The 22,189-nt window shown below is 40.3% G+C and overlaps 2 protein-coding genes across 3 annotated transcripts in view; one reads left to right on the top strand and one right to left on the bottom strand.

Moving 5' to 3' along the window:
* The window catches only part of LOC145436218 (uncharacterized), a 135,021-nt gene that overhangs the window by 38,851 nt on the left and 73,981 nt on the right, over positions 1-22,189 (top strand). The gene's annotated exons all lie outside the window — the stretch shown is intronic.
* LOC145436181 (uncharacterized) lies at positions 1,357-12,506 on the bottom strand. 2 transcript variants are annotated; one of them, XM_080313535.1, is made up of 6 exons: positions 12,340-12,506; positions 5,921-5,946; positions 5,667-5,826; positions 5,156-5,220; positions 3,909-4,066; positions 1,357-2,903 (listed from the first exon to the last, which is right to left on the bottom strand). In XM_080313535.1, the coding sequence occupies exons 1-6, from the start codon at positions 12,395-12,397 to the stop codon at positions 2,615-2,617; spliced, it is 756 nt and encodes a 251-aa protein (XP_080169661.1). In that variant the 5' UTR covers positions 12,398-12,506; the 3' UTR covers positions 1,357-2,614. The 2 variants fall into 2 exon arrangements, with proteins under 2 accessions (XP_080169661.1, XP_080169652.1); XM_080313526.1 differs by lacking the exon at positions 12,340-12,506 and adding an exon at positions 6,009-8,424.

A 22,189-nucleotide genomic window follows, 5' to 3' on the forward strand; every position in this document is an offset into this window, starting at 1 on the left:
CCCGTGCACAGAATTGGCAACAAGATTCGTCTTACTGACGAAGCTTCCATCCGAGCTTCAAAGCACATAATTTGCGTTAATAAGCGTAGGCTACTTTGTTTCAAGACCCGCCCAGGAACATATGCGATGTATAATATTCGCTAGTCGTTTTGACGTTGCACTTAGGCATGGGAAAGCTGCATATATTCAATTGCGCAATTGATACTTTCAAGTCGTCAGCTGGCGCTATCGTGCAGCCAGTTGTATCAAGGCATTTACATTGCATGTACTTAACTCCTGCAATATAACTATTGACTATTTTTCCAATGTCCATCTACGTCTACGGAAATAGTAGATGATTATTAAAAACCTTGACATTGCAGGCCTGTATAATAGTAAAATATTGAAATGACGATTCCCTATCTTCGCGTCTTCAACAATTGGCAAAGATGTGATAGTGGTTCGTCGGTTCGTTACTAGTTAGCAAAAATCTTCAGACGAATATCCGCGACAAAAAAAAAACTTTTAATTCCACCGCGGATACTTCTCATCACCAGATAATCGACAGGTATCTCGTGAAGTAGTAAGGAATGTCCGATTTGACCTCAAACCAGAGCTACTGTGTATCAAATGACTAGAAATCGTAAATGCCGCAATCGAAAAAGGTACGAAACCCCGACTGTTTTCTTGCAGTGGTACTACTGTTGGAAAGTAATATTTATCAGCAGGCAGTCAAAGAGTTCACGAAATATAATGAAGCTAACAACGCCGCACACCGCAGTCAATTGCCTCCATATTCGTTACCCGAATCAGAATAAATATTGACTGCATAAGTAAAGTGCAATGACTTGAATCCCGATGACTCGATAAGACTTGCTGCTCAGACGTAGCGACTTGTTTCCGACACTGGCGTAGGTAATCAAGAAGAAGTAGAAATGACGTCAGAAATTTCAACTAGAGAAAAATAGGTAATTCCGAGTATATAAAATGTGGGTATTCAAGACCTAGTTTTGTCGTAAAGACTGGGACGTAGAGGTCAAAGAGGTACAAAATCATAACAACGTGACTAATTCTGTTGCTACTTCTCTACTAGAGAAGGAGTAGAAGTAATGTCGTAAATTTATACACAGGTAGAAAAAGAATGGGCCGTTATAAATGGCCCTATTTTTTATCTAACATCCTGAACATTAATAAAGTAGTAGTGGGTGTAGTCTAAAATCGTAACGGCATGAAGTGTAAGTATGTGCTAGTGTACTCTTAAAAAGTTGAAGCAAACTGCTGACGCCGTAACCTGTTTTTTTTTTCAGATTCACCATAAGCTGGTATCTCCCCTTCCTCATCTCCTCTTGACTCTCGATCAACTCAGTCAACGAGATATATTTTTTACGTTAGATATATTTTTATGACGAATAAACAATGCTTTCGGAAGATGTTTTGTCATCAAAAATATGAGTCGGTAATTTGGAAAGAAAGGAAAATTTATTCCATGAAATTTTATACTACGCAATAGCGTTAAAATCGAGCATCCGTGACTAAGAACGGTGTTACTCATATTTGCGAATGACAGGATCCGGGTTTTGAAAACATTGAAATCCGGACCGTATTCGGAAATTCCTACATGTCTTTGCGTGTCACCTCGTCACCCGATACGAATCCGTCCAAAGTCATCAAATCAGTTTTTTAATCGAAAATCCTAACTCAGTTGGGATAAGCATCGATTTGAAAAATATATTTGATTATCTTGGACGGATTGATATCGGTTATGGATGAACGGTGTCATCAAAATTGGAATTGGATTCGGACACGGATACAAATCTTTGCAGTTTTTCAATTTTCATTCAGCTTTCGAACAAATTTCACACAATGTTGGATTCGGAGTTGGATTTAAACATAAGACTAGTTTACCACAGATTAAAAAGTATTTTTTAGTGCTGCAAAGGCAAAAAGCTGCATCATTGGTAATCCCATAGCTGGCGACGCGGTGGTAAAATTTAATGAAACTGGCCTTAACAAAAACCTGATGTTGCACTGATTCCAAGGACACAAAATTAAAATAAGGTCAGGGCAGAAGGCCCGGGAATATCGCTCTGAAACTCATAAATATGCATTGCTTCGAGCAATCGGAGCGCCGCAACAAAATGACCATAACAATGACGTTGCAATTGTTCAGAACAATGCTGATTTAGGGGTTCGAGGGTGATTGTAGGGTAATTCCATTTCCCAGGTAATTTCTACTTGATATTTTCGGAACCAGTATGACATTGGCTTTCTATTAAAACCAGTTTTATCAACTTTTGCGCGCTGTTCGCCAACTCTAAGGTTACCGTATCCGTTTAGGCAGCTACCAGTAGCCATCTAGAGCTCAACAGAGCACACTTTGTTCAAAATGGCGGCGTAAGTTGCGTTATTTAGCGTTAGTAGGAAGACAAAATAAATTATGGGTTTGGATTGGATTCGAATTTTTTCGAGCATAAGCCTACCAGATGTGACAGGACTGGAATCTATATTCAAGAACACGATTTGATTTCAAGATATGATATCCGCTCATCCCTAATAGACGCGTGATCGAATTGTTGAGTCTCGGCAGGCCATTAATTAATTGTTTCCAGGTAAAAGAGCAGTCACGCGATCATGGTTAAATGCAAATTTCGCACAAGTAACGGCGCTCCTCGACGTCGCAGGCTTCGAATTGCAGGCGATCCGCGTGGGCGCCATCCACGCGACCGCAAACCGGATCAGTATCGCCACTGGTGTCAGATATCACCGGATAGAAGCCGGGGATAGTATTTGTCACGTCGATGCCATCCAATGGAGCGATGAACTCGGCGGTGCCGACGACTAGCAGGACCACAAAATATGAAACCGTGCCGTCTACCCCTATCCAGAAAGTCAGTCCCACAGCATCGAGCGCTTTGATCAGAGCTCTGCAATATTTCATGAACATGTCTTGGAAGTCACTCCTTACGCTGGTAGTTTAGAAATGTCTTGAAAAGCTATTTCAAAATTCTAGGTTTAGTCAGAATTCAAAAATTCCAATTTCCAATGTAAATTCCACTTTCAGTTAGGATGATATTCGCAAAGTCGATTCGACTGCTTCCTGAAGTAGATTTGACATGTGTTCGAAATCGATTTCGTAGTTTTAATTTGAATTATAGTTCTACAATATAATATAGATATATATCTGACAAAATTATAATTTCTAAACTAAATTTCACTGATTGTAGAGTAGATGCTCACGGAGTCAGCTTTATCCTACTTTAAGTAGTATTGAGATGTGTTGGAAATGAATTTCTAAAGTTGAATCTAAATTTAAATCCAGCAAAATTAATTTCGAATCCAAATTCTACCGATAGTCAAGTAGATGTTCACGGATCTGACTTCCTTCTGCTTCAAGTAGTTCCGAAATTTATAGGACATCGCTACTTTTTATTTGTAACTGAGTAGAAATTTACGGCGTTGTTTCTGCTTTTACTTGAAGTAGCCTCGACACGTCTACGAAATGGCTTTTAATTGTAATTGAGTAGAAAATCATGGCGTCAATTCTGCTTCTACTTGAAGTCGTTTTGACAAGTCTTGAAAGTCTTTACTTGAGGTTTTAATAGAGTAGAAATGTACAGCGTTGCTTCCAGTTTTAGTTGTATGTCAAATTTGACATACTTCGACCATAAACGAGTAGAGTCGGGTTGGGGTTGTTCTCGTCAGTGCCAAAGACAACTTCTGGAGCAACCAGTTCCCACCACAGCTAAAAGTGTTCCGCCAGATTTACTCTTAGAAACTATACTTGATTGGGTCCATTATAGACCTCCATATTTTACTTTCACTGCAAATGGTTTGATCATGTTTTGGAAATGATTCGCCTATTTGTTATATGCGTTCAAGCAGTTCGTTGCGAATCAGTCAATGGGAAAATATGGGGAAATAAATCTCACTGTCTATCGGCCGTAGGCGCATTGAAACCGACGACTGCGAGTCTGCCTCCCTCCGTTTCTTCACACTTGGCCTTGGCCTCGTTCCAGTTCAAAGTATCCGTGGATAAACGGTAGTAGCAATTATTATTGCCCACTTGAGTCCAGCCAGCTAACGGGTTCTGAAGAAATCGGATCGGTGAATTGTTAACGAATAGTATAACGATAAATGTGTCATAGCAATTGATTACCGGTTTCGATTAAACAGAGTTTCAACATATCTTCATTATCCTTGTAGCAACTTCCAAATTAATGAATTGAAGTTCAAATAACTCCTGCTTTATCGAGTAGTTCTACTTTTCTTTGGAGATTACAAATAGCCGCACGACAAGTACAGAACTCAATTCTAGTGGTCCATTTTGAAAATCCGGTAGTTTTTACAACAGTCTGCGACCGAATTTTAATTCTCAAATTGCAAGTTTTTTGAATCGCACTCCTTTTAGAGCAAATACCGTCTGTTAACAGAAGTGACTTGCTGCATTCAAGTCGTTTTTTAAACTTCTAGCTCTTGGCCTTTACTGGATCATTGCATGTCAATTCGCAATATGCTTATTAAAATCATCTAATTTTTACTGTGTGTAATGCTATGTCTAACGCCGAAATTGCATCAGCCTGCAAGGACTTTTGACACATAGAATGGCTTATTTTTAAGAAAAGCAATATTGTCGAAATGAAATCAATTTCATTATTTTAAAATGCTTTGCCATGTGAACTACCGAGATCTGAAATTAGGTCGGGGGTGGCAGAACATCACTTTTAGGGCCGCATGTGAGCCGCGTGTTGATGACCTCTGCTATACAAGATCTATTTTACATCAAAAATACAAGTTGTTTTCAATCATGGTAGTGAATATTGTCCATAAGCAATAGTGCCTTAAAGCCTTTAGTTCAATTCCGTAACTCATCAACACCGATGCAATAATGTCATTTATTAACTTCTTCGGAATAAGAAAAACAGTGACGTATAAGACCGCTTGTCTTATACGTCACTGTTTTTCTTATTCGAAAGAAGTTAATAAATGTATTTGATGTAACAGAAAACTCAGGTTCCTGCGTTTCATTCGATCCTACAATTACAGAAACTGTTCCAACTAGACATCACTTGATCGTGACTGAGACGATCAAACATTCGGTATTAGAGTTTTGTAGTGGATATCGCAGACAGGCCAGCAAGGCAAAGATGCCATACAATAATTACCAATTTAATCTTACCGGAGCTGCTGTGGTCGTTGACGCCATTGTCGTCGCAGCGGTTGTCGTTTTGGGTGTCAATGCCCCTGAAACAAATGACCGTTCCTTTATCAAAAATTGTCCTTAAACATCAGCTTGTTCAATGTTCACATTTCAAGCATATTTATTGTAATTGATGTCTCTTTATAGAATTGAATAGTATACTCACATTGAAATGATCCCGAATAATTTTCGGCTGACACTCGTCAGGGGTAAAGGTCAGCAAATAGTAGAGATTTGGAAAGAACTTTGTATTGTATATCAACAATGGTGTCTTTAGTAAACTGACTTCATGCTGGTGACGTCATATTTTGAGATACGATTGTTGATATGCAATACTCTTTCAAATTCTCTACTAGTTGCTGACGAGTACCCCTGATGACTGTCAGCCGAAAATGTTCGCGTTTATTTCATTATGAATATAGGCTACTATTCAGTTATATATTGAAGTTCCGTACCTCAAAGAAGCTCTTCATAGAAATCAACAACTCACTCAAAAGTATGTATAAATGGAGAGGATTCCGAAGGTCGAAAAGCTTCCGTCGCCGAGGCTGAGGTGTATAATAATATTGAGGAGGCGGGCTGTAGTCGGGACTGGTCTGGTTGCTGTTGTAGGGTATATATCCCTGGCTGGATAGGTTTTCATGCTCCGCCTGAAAAGTAAAAGATTGTTTAAGGTACTTGCGATGATTGTGAACTATATTTGATGCAAAGAAACAAACGTGAACTAATAGCGCAGAGACTCACGTGTTGCGCTACCGGCTCTCTGCTTCCTGTTAGAATCAGAATCAGCAGATTTCAGAGTGTTTCATGAAATGGAATACAGAATATTTACCTTCAGAAGTGTAGGCGACGTGCACGTAAATTGCGAGGCAGAGAATTGCGATCTTCATCTCGAATTTACTAGCTATAAAATAAAGGTAGAGCTTCTTGGTGGTACAGAACTTCAATATGTAATTGAATAGTATATTCATTTTGAAATGAACCCTAATGTTTTTGACTGACACTCGTCACTCGTCACTAGCATGTCCCAAGATTTATCAGTACACGTGCATCTCGGTCGGTGAAAAGCTCACCCTTAACTCATCCGCTCATGCTTGATGCTGAGCCATCAAAGGCCAAAAATTATGCCATCGGCAAACATCTGTTAGGTCAGGGCCGGCCAACCCGTGGCCCGCGGGTCACATGTGGCCCGCGGAAAGGTTTTGAGTGGCCCGCGAGGTAATATCCGAAATTTCGAATATCATCAAAAATCGATTGCACAGATTGTGATATTGCAATGCCAACCCAAAATTTGATTAGTCTGGCCGCAACACTTGAGATGTGATGACTGAAATATCAGTTCCGACGCATTGACAGATCCATCAGCCATTCACATATTGGTATATCTTCGTACACTACAATAAAGTAGAATAATTTGCGATATATCTATCAGAGGTAAATGTTTTCTACAAGCTTAGCGCAATAATATTGTCACTCGATTTCTTGTTTTTGATATTGTTGCCCTTTTGTGAAAATGGAAGAACACCTATAATGTATCAGATTGAGTCTAAACTATATTCGCGATTACGAGACAAAGTTTCGTTCAACATATGCGACCTTGTGTTTTGCTCGCAGTAAGACCGTCGACTATGAAACCTTGGCACGAAATGATTGATGCGTGTTGGTCGCAGCTTTCGATATCGATATGTCCATGCGCCGAATAGCTCAGTCCTCGCAAACTTAGCCCAGCGATATACAGAAGGCCGGCAATATAGTCAAGTCACAATATTATTGACCCATGAACTTCAACAATTTTTCGCGCTTCGCGCGGATAGTGGCCCGCGCAAAAGTTAGTCAATCGAATGTGGCCCTTTGGCCGAAAAGGTTGGCCAGCCCTGTGTTAGGTAATCCGGTTTGAGCGAATAATTATCGACGCGACAGATTTCGCGTTGTCGGGAGGGGTCGTTCACACTTCCATTAGTGTGCCTTGGAGTAGACTTTTAACAAAATACACGAGCCGAAACTCTGTCAACAAAAGGTGTTCGTGTACCACCTGAAAATAGAACATTGAACGCTCTCTTATTCGGAATTTCATACTGGAGACGTCATATTTTGTGATACCATTGTTGATACACAATGTTCTTTTTAATTATCTACTATGTTGTTGACGATTACCCCTGACGAGTGTTAGCCGAAAATATTCGGGTTCATTTCAATATGAATATACTATTCAATAACTATAAAATATAAAATGCAAGAGAAATGAGATGAATTCTCAGCAATCTTGAGAAATTTAGTTCTATACGCATATCATCGACATCAAGAGGATTACATCGTACATGAAAAGCGTATTAACCACATAAGGCGCGAGGACCCTGAAAGTAGCTTTATTTGCCTTAAACATTAAAATATTTGGGCGCTACGCTTTTCAAGTTGCGCTGGCTTATTGCGGCAGTAGTGGCAAGTCGATTATTAGTCTCGTCACTTAATATTCTTACTATTAATAATGCTGCAAAAACCTAGTTTATCATCTATAAATGACTGGTGCGTCATGTTTTGTAATTACCGAGTGTTACATATCTTGTAGGTGAATTTAGCATGGCTATGACACGTCATAATTATAGAAATCTGCGGCAAGAGATCACGAAATCGCCGACAAATGTTCATGCTCAGGCAAAGCTAACAGGATACACGTCGTGAATCTAACACTACGATTATGACGGAATTCTATCATAAGTTACCGCGAGGCGACGCACTGGCCATGTCGGGTATTCGTGACTTCGTGACTTTCCACTACAAAAGGATAATCAACAGTAATACCAATAACAATAACAACGACACTGGCGTATAGTTGAGGAAATGGGAGTCGCGCCAGCATATAGCCCATATGTTTTAGTAGGGTCAAATTACGTAGATACCAGAAAGCTTTTAAGACGCAATTTGAACCAAAGTCTCTAAGCCAGCAGAACCAACGTTTCTCATCTTGAACCAGCCATCAGTTGCTTTCCAGTCGATATCAAACATGTGACTCGCACACCAACTGTACACACTTTTATAGCCTCTAGAGTACCGGGGCGTGGACGAGAAAGGAAACGGCGCCTACAATTATCTATGTTTTTCTGATAATTGCTGTTCGTGACTGAAAGCTGAGCGTCAGTAGTCGCCTGAATACATCTGAGTGCATCTGACATCGTTACAAGCACACTGTGACAAAACTACAGGGAAAATATCCAAACAAGTGGTGTGTTACAGTCACTTGTACGTTCCAACTTTAAACCAATTGATTTGAGCTCAACAGCAACTTCCCTTGTAGGACTCGCGCCGGTCATATGGCCCACTCACAACATGAGATTCCAATGAAAACGAAAATTTGGCTGAATTCATATGCTACTATATGCACTGTATGTGCAGCAATCAATTGACCTTGTTTTCACGGTATGTTTTCTTTCAATAAATATTGTCTGAAATCATTACGGATTGATTGGATTCCGTTGCATGCCGTCTTGATTACTTGATGGGTAAATATTTGTCCAAGATTATTCCGGTACAAGCGAACAAAGTGTGCATGGTGTACAGGACCGTTGAAACAGAAATAATGGTTAATTGAAGGCGAATGAAAATGATTACTAATAGACGAGGTCGTCAATTTCAGCGCGTCATTAGTCAAAATAAGAGCCCTGTTGTTCGCATCCGTCTGTAGTGACTTTGAGGACAGAAAATTCCATTAAATTTGCATCGAGAAAAAATAATAGGAAGAAAGACAGCGCCCTCAAATACCTTCTCGTGAAGATTAGCGCCTTCAAATTCACGCGATGGCGGTACCAGCATCTGCCGGCTTCGAAGCTTGATCAAACTCCCCCGCCCGAGGGCCAAACTGTGAGGATGCGTGGAATTAGCCTTCTCTTCGCTGTGACTCGGCGTGATGCCATATCACGAAATCGACGTAGTTTCGAGGGCTTGCCAACATCGAGTATCCATGGAATCCAATAAAGCTTCGAGCGGGATGATTCAAGTGAAATATCACTTGAAATGACGCCATTACAACAGGAGTGACTAGGTGTTTCTAAAACGCACTTTTCATGCGGCCACGAAGTAAATAATTACAAGTAAACATACTTATATGAGGTATAAAAAGATTGCTCACAGTAATAGGCCGTTACGATTCGAGACTACACTGCAGCGTGTTCACTACTGGCAGTGAACTATGTCGACTTCCTGCAACATGTATTGAATGATATGCATCGAAATTTTATTCGTGAAGAAAGTACCACAAGTTCAATTTCTTGCCTTAATATGGACAATATCATTTCGTTATTCAAATCACAGAAACTGGTATTCGAATAAGATTCGATTACCTTAAATTTCCCTCTAACTTTTGACCAGTCTACGTGCAATCACCAACTCACCGCGCGGTTCCTTGAACAACAGTGCGTAACGACTAAATAAGGTCATCACTTCAGCACACGTTTTTCCGGGCACGGCGACTTTGTCAGCAGTGCGCGCAACACGGAGGGAACGTTGCTCGGAAGGTTCCAACGTACTGATATCGTGGTTTGCCATAAATTTATTGTGTTTAAATGTGTTGACTTGGAGAATGAGATTCAGTTCTGTACTATGCGTAATCTTTATTGACTTGGGAACCCCCACGTCATAGATGGGCAGCTATTTTCTGAGTATGAAAGGCAGGAAATAGGCTACGTTGGCGAACCAAGTTAAAAAGTTACCACTGTATTCGTCAGTGTGTTAATTTATTATGTTGAAATTTTATTATATATTATATATTATTATATAATATTTAAGGCCATTTTTATATGACCTAAAAAAATCCATAATATGACTTTACTTTTCGGAATATATGACTTTATATGACTTTATGTGAAAATCATGTATTTTTACATGCCAACAACGTTACTCACGGTACTAAAGAGTAAAACACACGCAACATAACACATCCATTTTTATTTGAAACCACTGTTGTAGTACAGTTTCATGTAGTGCGGAATCTTAGAGTCTTTGAAGTCACGATTAGGACGTAAAATGACTTTAGTAAGGAAAATAAACGCTCCACAGACGCTGACGTGGGTTGGCACTTCTGCAGTTTTGCATAAAGCGATGGCGAAATGTCTCGTCTTTGTAGCTCCATAATTTTTTTCACATCGTTTTTGTCCAATTGCTTCTTAATGCAATTTTTGAGCTCAAGCGGATCTTTTCCGAAATCAAGGGCATTTAGATCAGCATGGGCGTGTACGTACGCTATAACTTTCCATTACAACATCACATCAGGTTGATGGTGTACGTAGGCTATAACTTTCCATTTTCAGTATTAAGTTTGAAATATTGTTATAGTGGAGGCAAATTGACCGAATAGTCAACTTTGGATCATGGACTGAATGTTTTATGCTCTTTACAATAACTTCACCTTCCTACGTCTCGGCATAATTTTGAGCAGCATTCGACCAGCTACCCCAACGAGTAACTGCCCTAGCTTCTTCGTGCTTGATTGCTTCACTGCTTAAATTAGTACATTTTATTCAAACTATACTAAAAATATGACTTTATAACTTTTTATGACCTAACCAGCAAAATATAACTTTATAAGACTTTATAACTTTCTTAATATACCCCATAGGGATGCGGTTTTCGCGTTAAAATTGATTTCACGACTTACTGATGCATAGAAAAAAATATGACTTTAATGACTTTAAATGGCCCTAATGATATTACTATATTATATAAATATATTGTATTTATATATTGAGAGCAATGAACTACGTGGTTGATAGTGGCGAAATAATGCAGTGGTATATATCGCGGCTGCAACACCAACGGGTTGCGAGTTCGAGTCCGACCGAGGTCGACTTCAGAAACCCCATACCAGAGTGATGGAGGTTTATCTAGGCTCCTCTTCGCCACCTCATCCGGGAAAGTGGTCTCCTACAAAACGCTTAGAAGTGGGCCATGCTATAAGTCGGCAGTTACGGAATGAAAATGAAGATAATTGGCCTGGTGTAAATGATCATGGTAGTCGACACACACCATCAATACCTCAAAACAAACACAAACGTGGTTAATACAAGCTTCTGGGTGGATGTGATACTGTAAGGCAAGTAAGAATTGAGAGGTAAAGTACAAATATAATATTCATCCAACATAATTATTAAAAAAAAGTTAACAATAAAAATCGTTGCACCCTTTTATTCACACCAACCCAAGGGTCCGTCCTTCTATTAAGACACCAAAATGTATGGGATGTTACAGCTTGGTCACTATCTCGATCGGTGTGTGGCTTGGTAAACTCGTCCTGTTATTTTGATAATGTTGCCGGCAGGTTTTCCGAGTTCGTCTTCTCGCAGCCTCAGCGGAATGAATGCGTTGTTATGACATTTTCTCGACTTAAATTAACCCATGATATATCGACTTTATTATGTATGTAGATAACGTCAGGAATCGGCTACCCCTGACACGTGTGCATAAAGTGGCGCGCAAGATGAATTTTTATAACACGCTAAATAATTTCATGTGCAATATTATAAACATTTTTTTTGGGAAAAGTGAAACAAAAGTCAGCAAATAGTAGAGATCTGGGAGTAACGTTGTATTGCATATCAACAATCGTATGTTTAGTAAACTGATTTCATGCTGGTGACGTCATATTTTAAGATATGATTATTGATATACAATGTCTGTCCAATTCTCTACTACTTGCAGGCGATTACCCCTGACCATGTCAGCTGAAAAAAGTCGGGCTCATTTCGATATGAATGTACTACTCAATTGTATATTGAAGTTCTGTACCTCCAAGAAGCTCTTCACAGAATTCAACAACTCACTCAAAGGTATGTATAAATGGAGGGGATTCTGAAGGTCAGAAATCTTCCTTCGCCGAGGATGAGGCTAAAGTCGATAATAATATTGAGGAGACGGGCTGTAGTCGGGTCCGACCTGGTTGCTGTTGTAGAGTAAATATTCCTGGCTGGATTGGGTGTCACTCACTGCCTGAAAAGTAAAACATTGTAGTCGGTTCTTGCGATGATTGCGAACTATATGTTTGATTCAGAGAGCAAATGTTAGGTAACATTGGAGCGACTCACGTGATGCACTACCGGCTCTCTGCTTTCTGTTAAAATCAGAATCAGCAAATTTCAGAGTATGCTATTTCCTAAAACAGAATACATAATACACACCTTCAGAAGCGTAGGCGAAGTAAGCGTAAATCGCGAGGCAGATAATTGGGATCTTCATCTCGAATCTTCTAGCTATGAAATACAAAATGCAAGAAAAATGAGATGAATTTTCAACAATGTTGATATCTTTCGTACTATACGCATATCATCGACGCCAATATGTTTACATCGTACATGAATTCAGCGTACTAACCACATATGGCGCGAGGCTTCAGAAATTAGCTTTATTTGCCTTAAACATTAAAACATTTGGGTGTAATGCTATTTAAGTTGTACTGGCTTATTGCATCACAAGTGGCAATTCAATTATTAATCTCATATGCCTTATTATTGCTACTTATAATTAGGGATGGTGTCAACTTTTGAAAGGCTCAGGTTCGTGTGAACGCGAACCTTTTTGAAAGGTTCTGTGTGAACGCGTACGTGAACCTCATGACGTCACATGACGTCATATTGCTGATTCCAACCCTACATTTCGGTGAAGTGATAGCCTATATGAATGTACAGTGTACACGATATCTAGCGACGACTCGGTCCACATAATGCCGCAATGCTGAAGTACATATTGAGGTTTTAAACGTCGCCAAACGCACCAACTGGGGCAATAAAATGATATAATAATCCCATAGAATTATTATCTTCCGTTGCTTTGCCAACAACCTGCAAACGAATATAAGCTCATGCCTTAACGTTCTAGGTCAGACAGGACAATATATTTCGCGTCTGAGCATTGCTACGTTGATATTGGGAATAACGTAAAACGTGTTTCTATACTTGCTACCGATATTACCTCATTAACAAGTTATACAGCACCCCAATACCACGGATTTGGTTTTGATGATGCAATAAACAGATGAAGTCAAGATTCTTAACATCAGACAACGATATCAATTTCATTGATTGATTGAATAACCATTATTCGCTGACTATCTGTAGTGTATTTCGCTCCTGATCTTGTGTGATTGTGGGTCTCACAGAGCAGAGAGTCACTAAATATTCACAAACGGAAACTTGGATATTCCGAGCAAACTTTTGTAACAAAGCAAGTAAAATATTTGCGATTGTCAAGGTGCATGCTCATTTGGTGTTGATTTTTATTATGCTGCCAGCGCCATGCCTAGAATGGCGCGCTTCGGAAATGCAATAAATTTCATACAAAGATGTTATAATGCAGTGAAAATTGTATTATATGAAATAGATTCACAGTACAGAACCTACCAAGGTTCGTTTGTGAACGTGAACTTCTAAATTTCTGAGGTTCAAACACAGAACGCGAACGTGAACCTAACGTATACACCATCCCTACTGATAATAATACTGCAAAAACCTAGTTTATCATCTATAAATGACTGGTGCGTCACGATCTGTAATTACCCAGTGTTATATATCTTGCACGTAAATTTAGCATGGAAATTACGCATCATAATTATAGAAGTCTGCGGCAGGAGATCACCAACTTGGCGACAAGGGTTCATGCTCAGGCAAATTTAATAGGTTACCGTTACACGTCATGAATCGAACATTACGATTATGACTGAATTCTATCAGAAATGAACACGCACTAGAGTAGGCGACGCACTGGCCATGTCCGGTATTCGGGACTTCGGGATTTTCCACTTCAAAAGGATAATCAACAATAGTAACAATCCCAATCACAATATTAACGACACTGGTGCAGCTGATGAAATGAGGGTCGCGCTAGCACAGTGGTTCTTAGCCATTTTTAGACACGCCCTCCTTTAATATGGTGGGATGCTAGCAACCGCAACAGATTGTTTGATGGCATGGAAGGTTATGACTGATGGTGAGAGAAATAAAAAATATGAAATTCGGTCTATATATAGAGAAACACGCGTGAATTGGAGGTAAATCGCGTAGAGCGCGTTTTTTTTCAGTTGACCCCTTTTTCGCACCTCCTTTCAGATGCTTTCACGCCCCCCAGGCTGAGAACCACTGCGCTAGCATAAACTATGCATTCAGTAGACTCGGATTACGCAGATGCAAGAAAGCTCTTAAGACGCAGTTTGAACCAAAGTCTCCAAAGCCGGCAGAGTCAATATTGCTCATCTTGAACCTGCCACATAGTTGCGCGTCAGTTGTATGTATGTATTAATGGGCACAACACAGTGGAGCTTATCACCTTTATAGGCCTTGTGCTCCACGACATGAATTTCATAATGCTCATTGGTCTTTGCTTTAGTATTCTTTGGAACGTCTTTCAATCTCTCTTGCAGTCATTTTTCATTCTCTCTCGCTCCCACGCGTCCCCATCCAGGTCTCTGCTGCCGACTTGTAGCACGGCTCACTTTCAGTCTTGGCTTTTCAACGCACTACCGTAGCAGTGAGGTCGACGATGAGGAGCCCAGATAAACCTCCGACACGTAGACGTTGATCAGAACCGGGATTCGAACCAGCATCCATTGATGCCGTGACTGCAGTGTTAAACCAACTGCACCACTCGCTTCAGTTGATCTCAATCGTGTGATTCCCACATCAACAATGAAAACACTTTTCTGGCCTCTAGAACACCAGGGCGTAGACGAGAAGGGAAAAAACAGTGACAAGAATTATCACTCGTTTTTGGTAGTTATGTTTGTGACTAAATGATGAGCGGTATGTGTGTCAACGTCGTTTGTGTCGCCTGAATATAGGATACCTGACGGCATCTGCTATCGTTACAAGCAAGCTGTGTCAAAATACATGGAACATATCCAAACAAGCGACGTATTATAGTCACTTGTACGCTTTCAACTTTGAATTAATTGATTTGAGTTCAACAGCAACTGCCCTTGAAGGACGAGCACGGGCCATATTGCCCACTCACAACATGAGATTTCAATGACAGCGATATTTTAGCTGCTTTACATAGGTTCAATAATTGAAATGATCGGATAATCTGTGCATTGCAGCGTGTCACAAAACCAACTTCTCTGAATTATTCACTCCAGTGAAAGTCCGTTGTTCGTGTACCGTAGGCCTACATGGCATTCGCTGATGACATAATCCTGACAGCTATAAACTCCAAAGCGCTGCGGGCGCAGCTAGCCATGCTAGAAAAGGAATTGACGGCATACGGGCCTCAAATCAACCCGCAGAAATGTGTATTAAATGTGTAAGCCTGTTTATTCAAACTGATGGGACAAAGAAGAATTGGTCGGTACATCCTCGATCGACCGTGAGGATGGTGCGTAAGTCAGTCAAGGTCCTCTTCATCGAGGAGCCCTTCAAGTACCCAGGAGTAGCCGTGAATGCGAGCTGCGCCCGAGCGGAAATGATGGAATGACTGAAAAGAAAACTCGCTGAAGCAACTCGACCCCCCTGAAACCGCACCAACGACTCTATAAACTAAATAAGCATATCTCTCCAGCAATGTACCACCAACTAGTACTTGCCAATGCAGCGACGAAGTACCTACGTCAAATAGACTGGCTGACTCAGGAATCGGTGCGATACTGGCTCAAGATGCCCTAAGATACACCGCAGGCGTTCTTCCACGCTACCCAAGCAGACGGTGGGTCAGGTATTGTTTCATTGGTCAGCGGGTGCCAGTATTGCAAACTCGCCGATTTGCAAAACTGGAGCAATCAGAAAATCCTCTCATTCGAGCAGCGGGCCTACTTGCGTACAGAACAGCTCGCTGCCGCTCAATGAAGCCAACAGACGAAACGACGAGAACACTAGACCAGAAAAATAGATCTGAACTTCTCTCAATGGTGGATGGTCGCGGATTAACAAACGCCGACAAACGTCGGAGCAGCATCGGAATGGATTGGTTAGACCTCTATTCTGGATGGCCGAAAATATATCGACACAATTAAAATCAGAAGTAATTTGGTTTCTACCCCATCACGAAAATCTAGTGGGAGGCGAACACGAACCCCAGGTGCGAACGCTGTGGAAAAATAGCTTTTAGCATATTTTACAAGTATGTCTGTGGATCTATGGCACTCGTATTAATTGGCATATTCGGGTTGTCAGTTACGCGAAAAGCCGTGGATATAGTCTAAAATCATAACAGCATGAGTATGAAGTGTAAGTACGTACCGGTGTACTCCTAAAAAGTTGAAGTACTCCGTTTCTGCTTGACGCTAGTTATAAGTGTACGAAATAGCGTTCACTCAAGATTCGCCGTTGATGACGCACAACGTCAGACACCAAATATAAACAAATTACTTCACTGGATAAAAATTGTAAACAAACACCAATTTAGATAATCCTTGGCCGAAATCGAGCTCAAGCGTCTCGACTAACAGCTTTATTCAGACGACTTTGATGACGTTTGCCGTGAGAGTCGATTACCTGGTGACCACGTAACCTGTTCTTTCAGATTCACCATAAAATTATACGTCAACCTTCCACATCTTTTCCAGACTTCTTATCAGCTTTGTCAATAAGATATATTTTTAAAGTCGGATATATTTTTATTACGAATAGACAATGCTTTCGAAAGATGTTTTGTCATCAAAAATATGAGTCATTAATTTCGAAAGAAATGAAAATTCATCACAACTGATTTCAAACCACGCAATGGCGACAAAATCGGTCGTCCATGACGAAGAACGATGTTACTCATATTTGCGAATGACAGGATCCGGATTTGGAAAACTATCAAATCCGGACAGTATTTGGAAATTCTTACATATCGTTGCATGTCACTTCGTCACCCTATCCGAATCCGTCCAAAGTCATATTTTTTCCTAATCTTAACTCAGATGAGATGAGTATGGATTTGAGATTCAGATTTGTTGACCTTGGCTTGATTTGTCTCGGGCATGGATTTATGACCAATTTGAAATTAGAATTGGATTCGAATATAAAATTTATGAATCCTTACAATTTTTGATGCGACCATCGAACAAATTCCATTCAATGACGTATTCGGATTTGAATTTAGAGCTAGATCACTACAGATTGCAAAGTGTTCTTTAGTGCTTGACATGCCAAAACAGCATCATTGGTAATTCTATAGCTGGTGAACCGGGCGTGAAACTTAATGAAAATGGTTTGAACCGAAAGCTACTTGTGCACCAATTCCGAAAATATAATTTATGATCTGGTCAAGGTACTGAAACCCACCCAAATATCTTTCTGAAAGTCCCAAATGTACATTGATATGAACAATCGGAGTGCGATTCTGAACAGCGATGATTTCTGTCTTTGAGCGTAATGTCAGGGCAATTCCATAGCCAGGGCAATTTTAAATTGATATTTTCAGTACCAGTAAGACATGAGCTTTGGATTAAAACTGTAGTTTTAACTTTTGCGCTCTGGTCGTCAGCTCTAAAACCATACCTTATATGTTTGGGAAGCTACCAGTGACCAGATCTAGCGAAAACAAAAACACTTTTCATTCAAAGTGACGACTGAAGTTGCGTATCTAACGTTAGAATTAAGACAAAATATATTCTGGATCTGAATTTGGATCGATTTTTTCGATCACGAGCCTACGAGATGTGACAGGACTTGAATCTATAATCCGTAACAAGATTTTGATTCCAAAATAGGAAGTCCGCTTAAGTCCCTGACAGGCGTGTGATCCAATAGTTGAGTATCGGTGTGATATTTCGTTATATCAGATCCGGCGCTAGGCGGCAGGTCATAAATTCTTCGGTCACAGTTACAACGACAGTCACGTGATGCGGTTTAAATGCAAATTTCGCACACGTAGCGACGGGCCTCGTCGCCACAGGCCTCGAATTGAAGTGTGTCCACATCGGTGTCATCCACGCGCCCACAGACAGTCTCGCCGTCTGCGCTGTCATCAGCTAACGCCGTAGTGAAGCCGGGAGGATCAGCTGTCACTGAGGCACCGGCCAACGGAGCGATAAAATCAGCAGTGTCGACGGCTGGGCTTGTCGAACCACCAGTTACATCGGTGGATGATCCAATCCAGAAGGTCACTCCCTCAGCACCGAGCACTTCGATCAGAGCTCTGCAACATTTCATGAAGATGTCTTGGGAATTGCTCCTTCACTGGTAGTTTAGAAATATCGTCGAAGGATTTTTCTTAATTCTGATCAAATTTCTGCTTCTACTTGAACCGGTGTGGACATGTCTTAGAATGTCTTAGAATCTCTGCATGTAGTTATACTACTAGAAATTTACGGCGCTATTCCTACTTTTAGTTGTATGTCAAATTTGACCAAATTTTGTCATAGTCGCGTCGATTCAGATTGTGAGGTTTCGGCAGAGCCAATGACAACTTCTATACCAGCCACCGCCGACGAACCGCGAAACAACGTGTTGCCCCACGACGGATCTACTTTTAAAATCTACTTATTTGGGTCCCCTGCAGACCTCCATTTTCTGCTCACACTTCAAGTAGCTTGATCGTGTTTTTGAAATCACTTCTTCCATTTGTTATCCGCGTTCCAGCTATGCAGGGAGAATCACTCATGGGAGAATACAGGGAAATAAATCTCACTCTCTCTCGGCCGTGGGCGCATTAAATCCGACGACTGCAAGTCTGGCTCCTTCGGTTTCTTCGCACCTGGCCTTGGCGTCGTCCCAGTTTAGAGTATCCGTGGATAACAGGTAGTAGCAATTATTATCGCCCACTCGAGTCCAATCGGCCAACGGATTCTTAAGAGATCGGATAGGTGAGGTGTTAACGAATTTGACGAACCATTTGTACTCCGCGTTTGATTCACGTTTCGACACAATTTAAATCAGAGGTCTCAAACTCAAATTTGCTTGTGGGCCAATTTCCTAATTTCTGATGATGACGCGGACCGCAGCATCAATAATAACGGGATTCAATGTATATTATCCAAGTAGGCTTTATTTGTCGGCAGCTTGAAGACATGCATTCCACAAACATCGTGGAAATGTAATTTACCATCATACTATTCACGCTTGGCACCAAAAATATCACATTTTCAAATATTTTAATTAAATAGTTTTAGTGCCGGGCATAATTTGTTAAAATAATGAGTTATAGATATCATGAGAAAGGACCCATGATGACATTGCATAACTGTCGGGTTATAATATTGCAGCTAGTGGAATTTTGACGCGCCACAATTTTGTGTAGAATATTTTAAAATCTATTAAAGATGAGCGGTGTAGCTTAATCCGTTTTTTTTTATATAGTCGTGATAATTAGGCTATGGTTGCTGGCATTGTAAAAAGTCAAATTCAACCAGCGTAAGATTTTCTTCGATAATATTGAAACAGATCAATAACAACCTAATTATAACCATTATTGTGGCACAGTAATACCATTGTTTCTTAACGTTTTTAGCAACCGTATCCCTTGTGCTTTCAATGAGATTTACCGTGCCCCCTGTCCATTTCCAAAACAATTTCTAATGGTACCTATATAAAAATCAGAAAGCCTATGCACATAAAATCGCACGTAGTGCGAATAATACTTTCCAGTTGAATAAATTGGCCAAGAAAATATTCAACCGTATATAGGTCAATTTTCACAATGCAATTCGTACCCCCTGATATTTGGTGCGTCGTGCCACAGATTGGTGCGTCCGTATGATTATTAAGTCACTATTCCGAGACCCAAGTCCTTCTCTGATTTCAATGTTTGACCAGACTCAACTAGAGTCATTTTTAGTTTATCACCCAGTCCATCCAACATCGAGTAATTTGACGAAAGGTCGCTTCAAACAAAATCACAATGTTCAGTCACGAATCGTTAACGGGTCATGTTTTATCGTCATGAACTAGAAACGTGCCGTAATAGCGATATTTGTTCGTTTCAGGTATTCATGGTGTTTGTCGACTACTATGGTCATTTACATTAGCCCAATCTCTTAATTTTTATTCCGTAACTGCCGACTTGTAGCACGGCCCACTTCTGGGCTTTTTATAAGACACTGCTTCCTGGATGATATGGCGAGGAGGCGCCTAGATAAACCTCGAACACTTAGGTAGGAATTCTGAAGTCGACCTTGGTCGAACCCGAACTCACAACCCATTGATGTTGTAGCTGTGACTTATACCACTACGATACTGGCCACCCGTAATAGCGATATTCCACCGAATGGTAGATTTTAGAAGTGATGTGATAGTGAAGTTTATTGAGATTTCAGGTTGTTGTAGTAGTTTTAGAGTGAACTGCAAGTTCTTATATCTGAAAATGATATATGCATCTGAACATATTGTCGAATACTTGAAATTTCATAATGCCTTCGCAGACCGCGTATTTGAGACCCCTGATTTGAATGATATGACTAGCAAAAACTGCGACCTAGTTAGTTGGCTGTCACCCAACTATTGTTTTTATAGTAGTTTTGAATCTAGTTTTAAGAGCGCATATAATTAGCTGTACAGCAACTAGAAAATTCGTGTCGTCGTTTGGCATGAATCGTGATACCGGCTTTCTGTTATGTGACGTTTTGAAGGTTGGCGGTTAGTTTCAGTTCTAGTTCTAGTTGTTGTGTTTTGAAAAGTGCGTAGTTCTGTTGCAAGTTTTGAAAAGTGAGTAGTTCTAGTTCCAGTTTTGAGTTTTTGAATTATAGTACATTGTATAACTCCGTCAACAACATCAGCTGTACACGATAGATTTCTTATTCAGCAAGTTTTGATGCGTCGAGATTAGTTTCTTACAGACATTATCCGCTACCATGTAGCGCGTTACAGCATTTGTTTGAATTATGCGACTCATCATCAGTATATTTATGATGAATAACGTGATGCCAAAAACCGCAGATCTTACGCGGTACTGTTTTTCATATTCTGAAAAGGCACATTTATAATTTGTAAATTCGTGATAGCACAATAACAGCTCGACGGATATCGTGATAGCGATAAAAGCAACAACAAGGATGATCTCGATATATTCATCCGAATTAAAAAGAAATGGGATCTATCTTTAGACAATATATAAGTGGTTCTAAACCATTCTGTCATTGCGGGCTCATTTTGGTCAACGACACATCGGATTCGGATCCCGATCAAATTCTGTTCAAATTTAGCTTAATTTACTCTTAGTAACTGTTGGTTTTTCTATAAGAGGTAACGGACTTGCCCATGCTATAGTCAGCGAGTCTATAGCCGAATAATAATAAATATCATATTACGACAATGGTAGGTACTGGGGCAATTGTGGTCGCCGCTGCTGTTGTGGTCGTGGTTCTTGTCATCGACACTGAAACAAATATATCAAAAAATTGATCGGATGTAAATATCTGTGTGCGTGTGCGTGCGAGTGAATGAATGAAGGAATCATTAAAATAATTAAACTAGGGCAAGACCAATTCCTGGTATGCCGATGATATCGATTCGATATCACATTTTGTCACAAAAATCAGTATAGGTCATTTAGGGTAAGAAAATATCGCCAAATGTTCATGATTTCAGCATGGTAATATGTGACTGCTTGACTGGAAATATTGATATATTTCATACACCTTACAGCAGTTGTTCTCAAACTGTGGTATGCGTACCACTAGTGTAGTGGTACTCATACTTGGGGCGTGAAAGCAGCTGAAGGGGGCGCGAAGCTGGGATCAACTGAAGATTTTTGTCGCGCTCGGCGCTATTTACCTCAATATGGTGATTATTGCTATGTTATTTATAGTCCTAATTTCATATTTGAGAAGCCTATCATCAGCAGTCACAACCTCTTATGCTATGAAAATATCCGCTAAGATTGTAAGCATTCTGGTTGCATTTTGTGATATGTCGATGTGGGGGCGCGAAATTTTTCACCATCACAAAGGGGGGCGTGTCTAAAATAGCTTGAGAACCACTGCGCTAGTGGTACTTGAGAGCTTTTTAGGTAGGCTATGTGAAGAGTGCGGTGAATAAAGTCATAGGTAGGCTTACCATATTTTGGAAATCTAACAGGGGGTCACTTTTCCTAGGCTTGCAAAACCGGAGAAGAATTCTC

Source organism: Botryllus schlosseri, chromosome 1 (assembly GCF_051294905.1).
Source record: "Botryllus schlosseri isolate E-star chromosome 1, Bs_hap1, whole genome shotgun sequence".
NCBI classification, from domain to species: Eukaryota; Metazoa; Chordata; class Ascidiacea; order Stolidobranchia; family Styelidae; genus Botryllus; species Botryllus schlosseri.

Bases quoted from the DNA above. Each gene is read 5' to 3' on its own strand.
- LOC145436181 (XM_080313526.1), bottom strand. From the start codon at position 6,147: ATGAATATACTATTCAATTACATATTGAAGTTCTGTACCACCAAGAAG. The intron at 4,067-5,155 runs GTAAGATTAAAT...CGATTTCTTCAG, and splicing joins CAACGACCACAGCAGCTCCG to AACCCGTTAGCTGGCTGGAC. The intron at 2,904-3,908 runs GTGAGATTTATT...GAAATATTGCAG, and splicing joins GCGCCTACGGCCGATAGACA to AGCTCTGATCAAAGCGCTCG.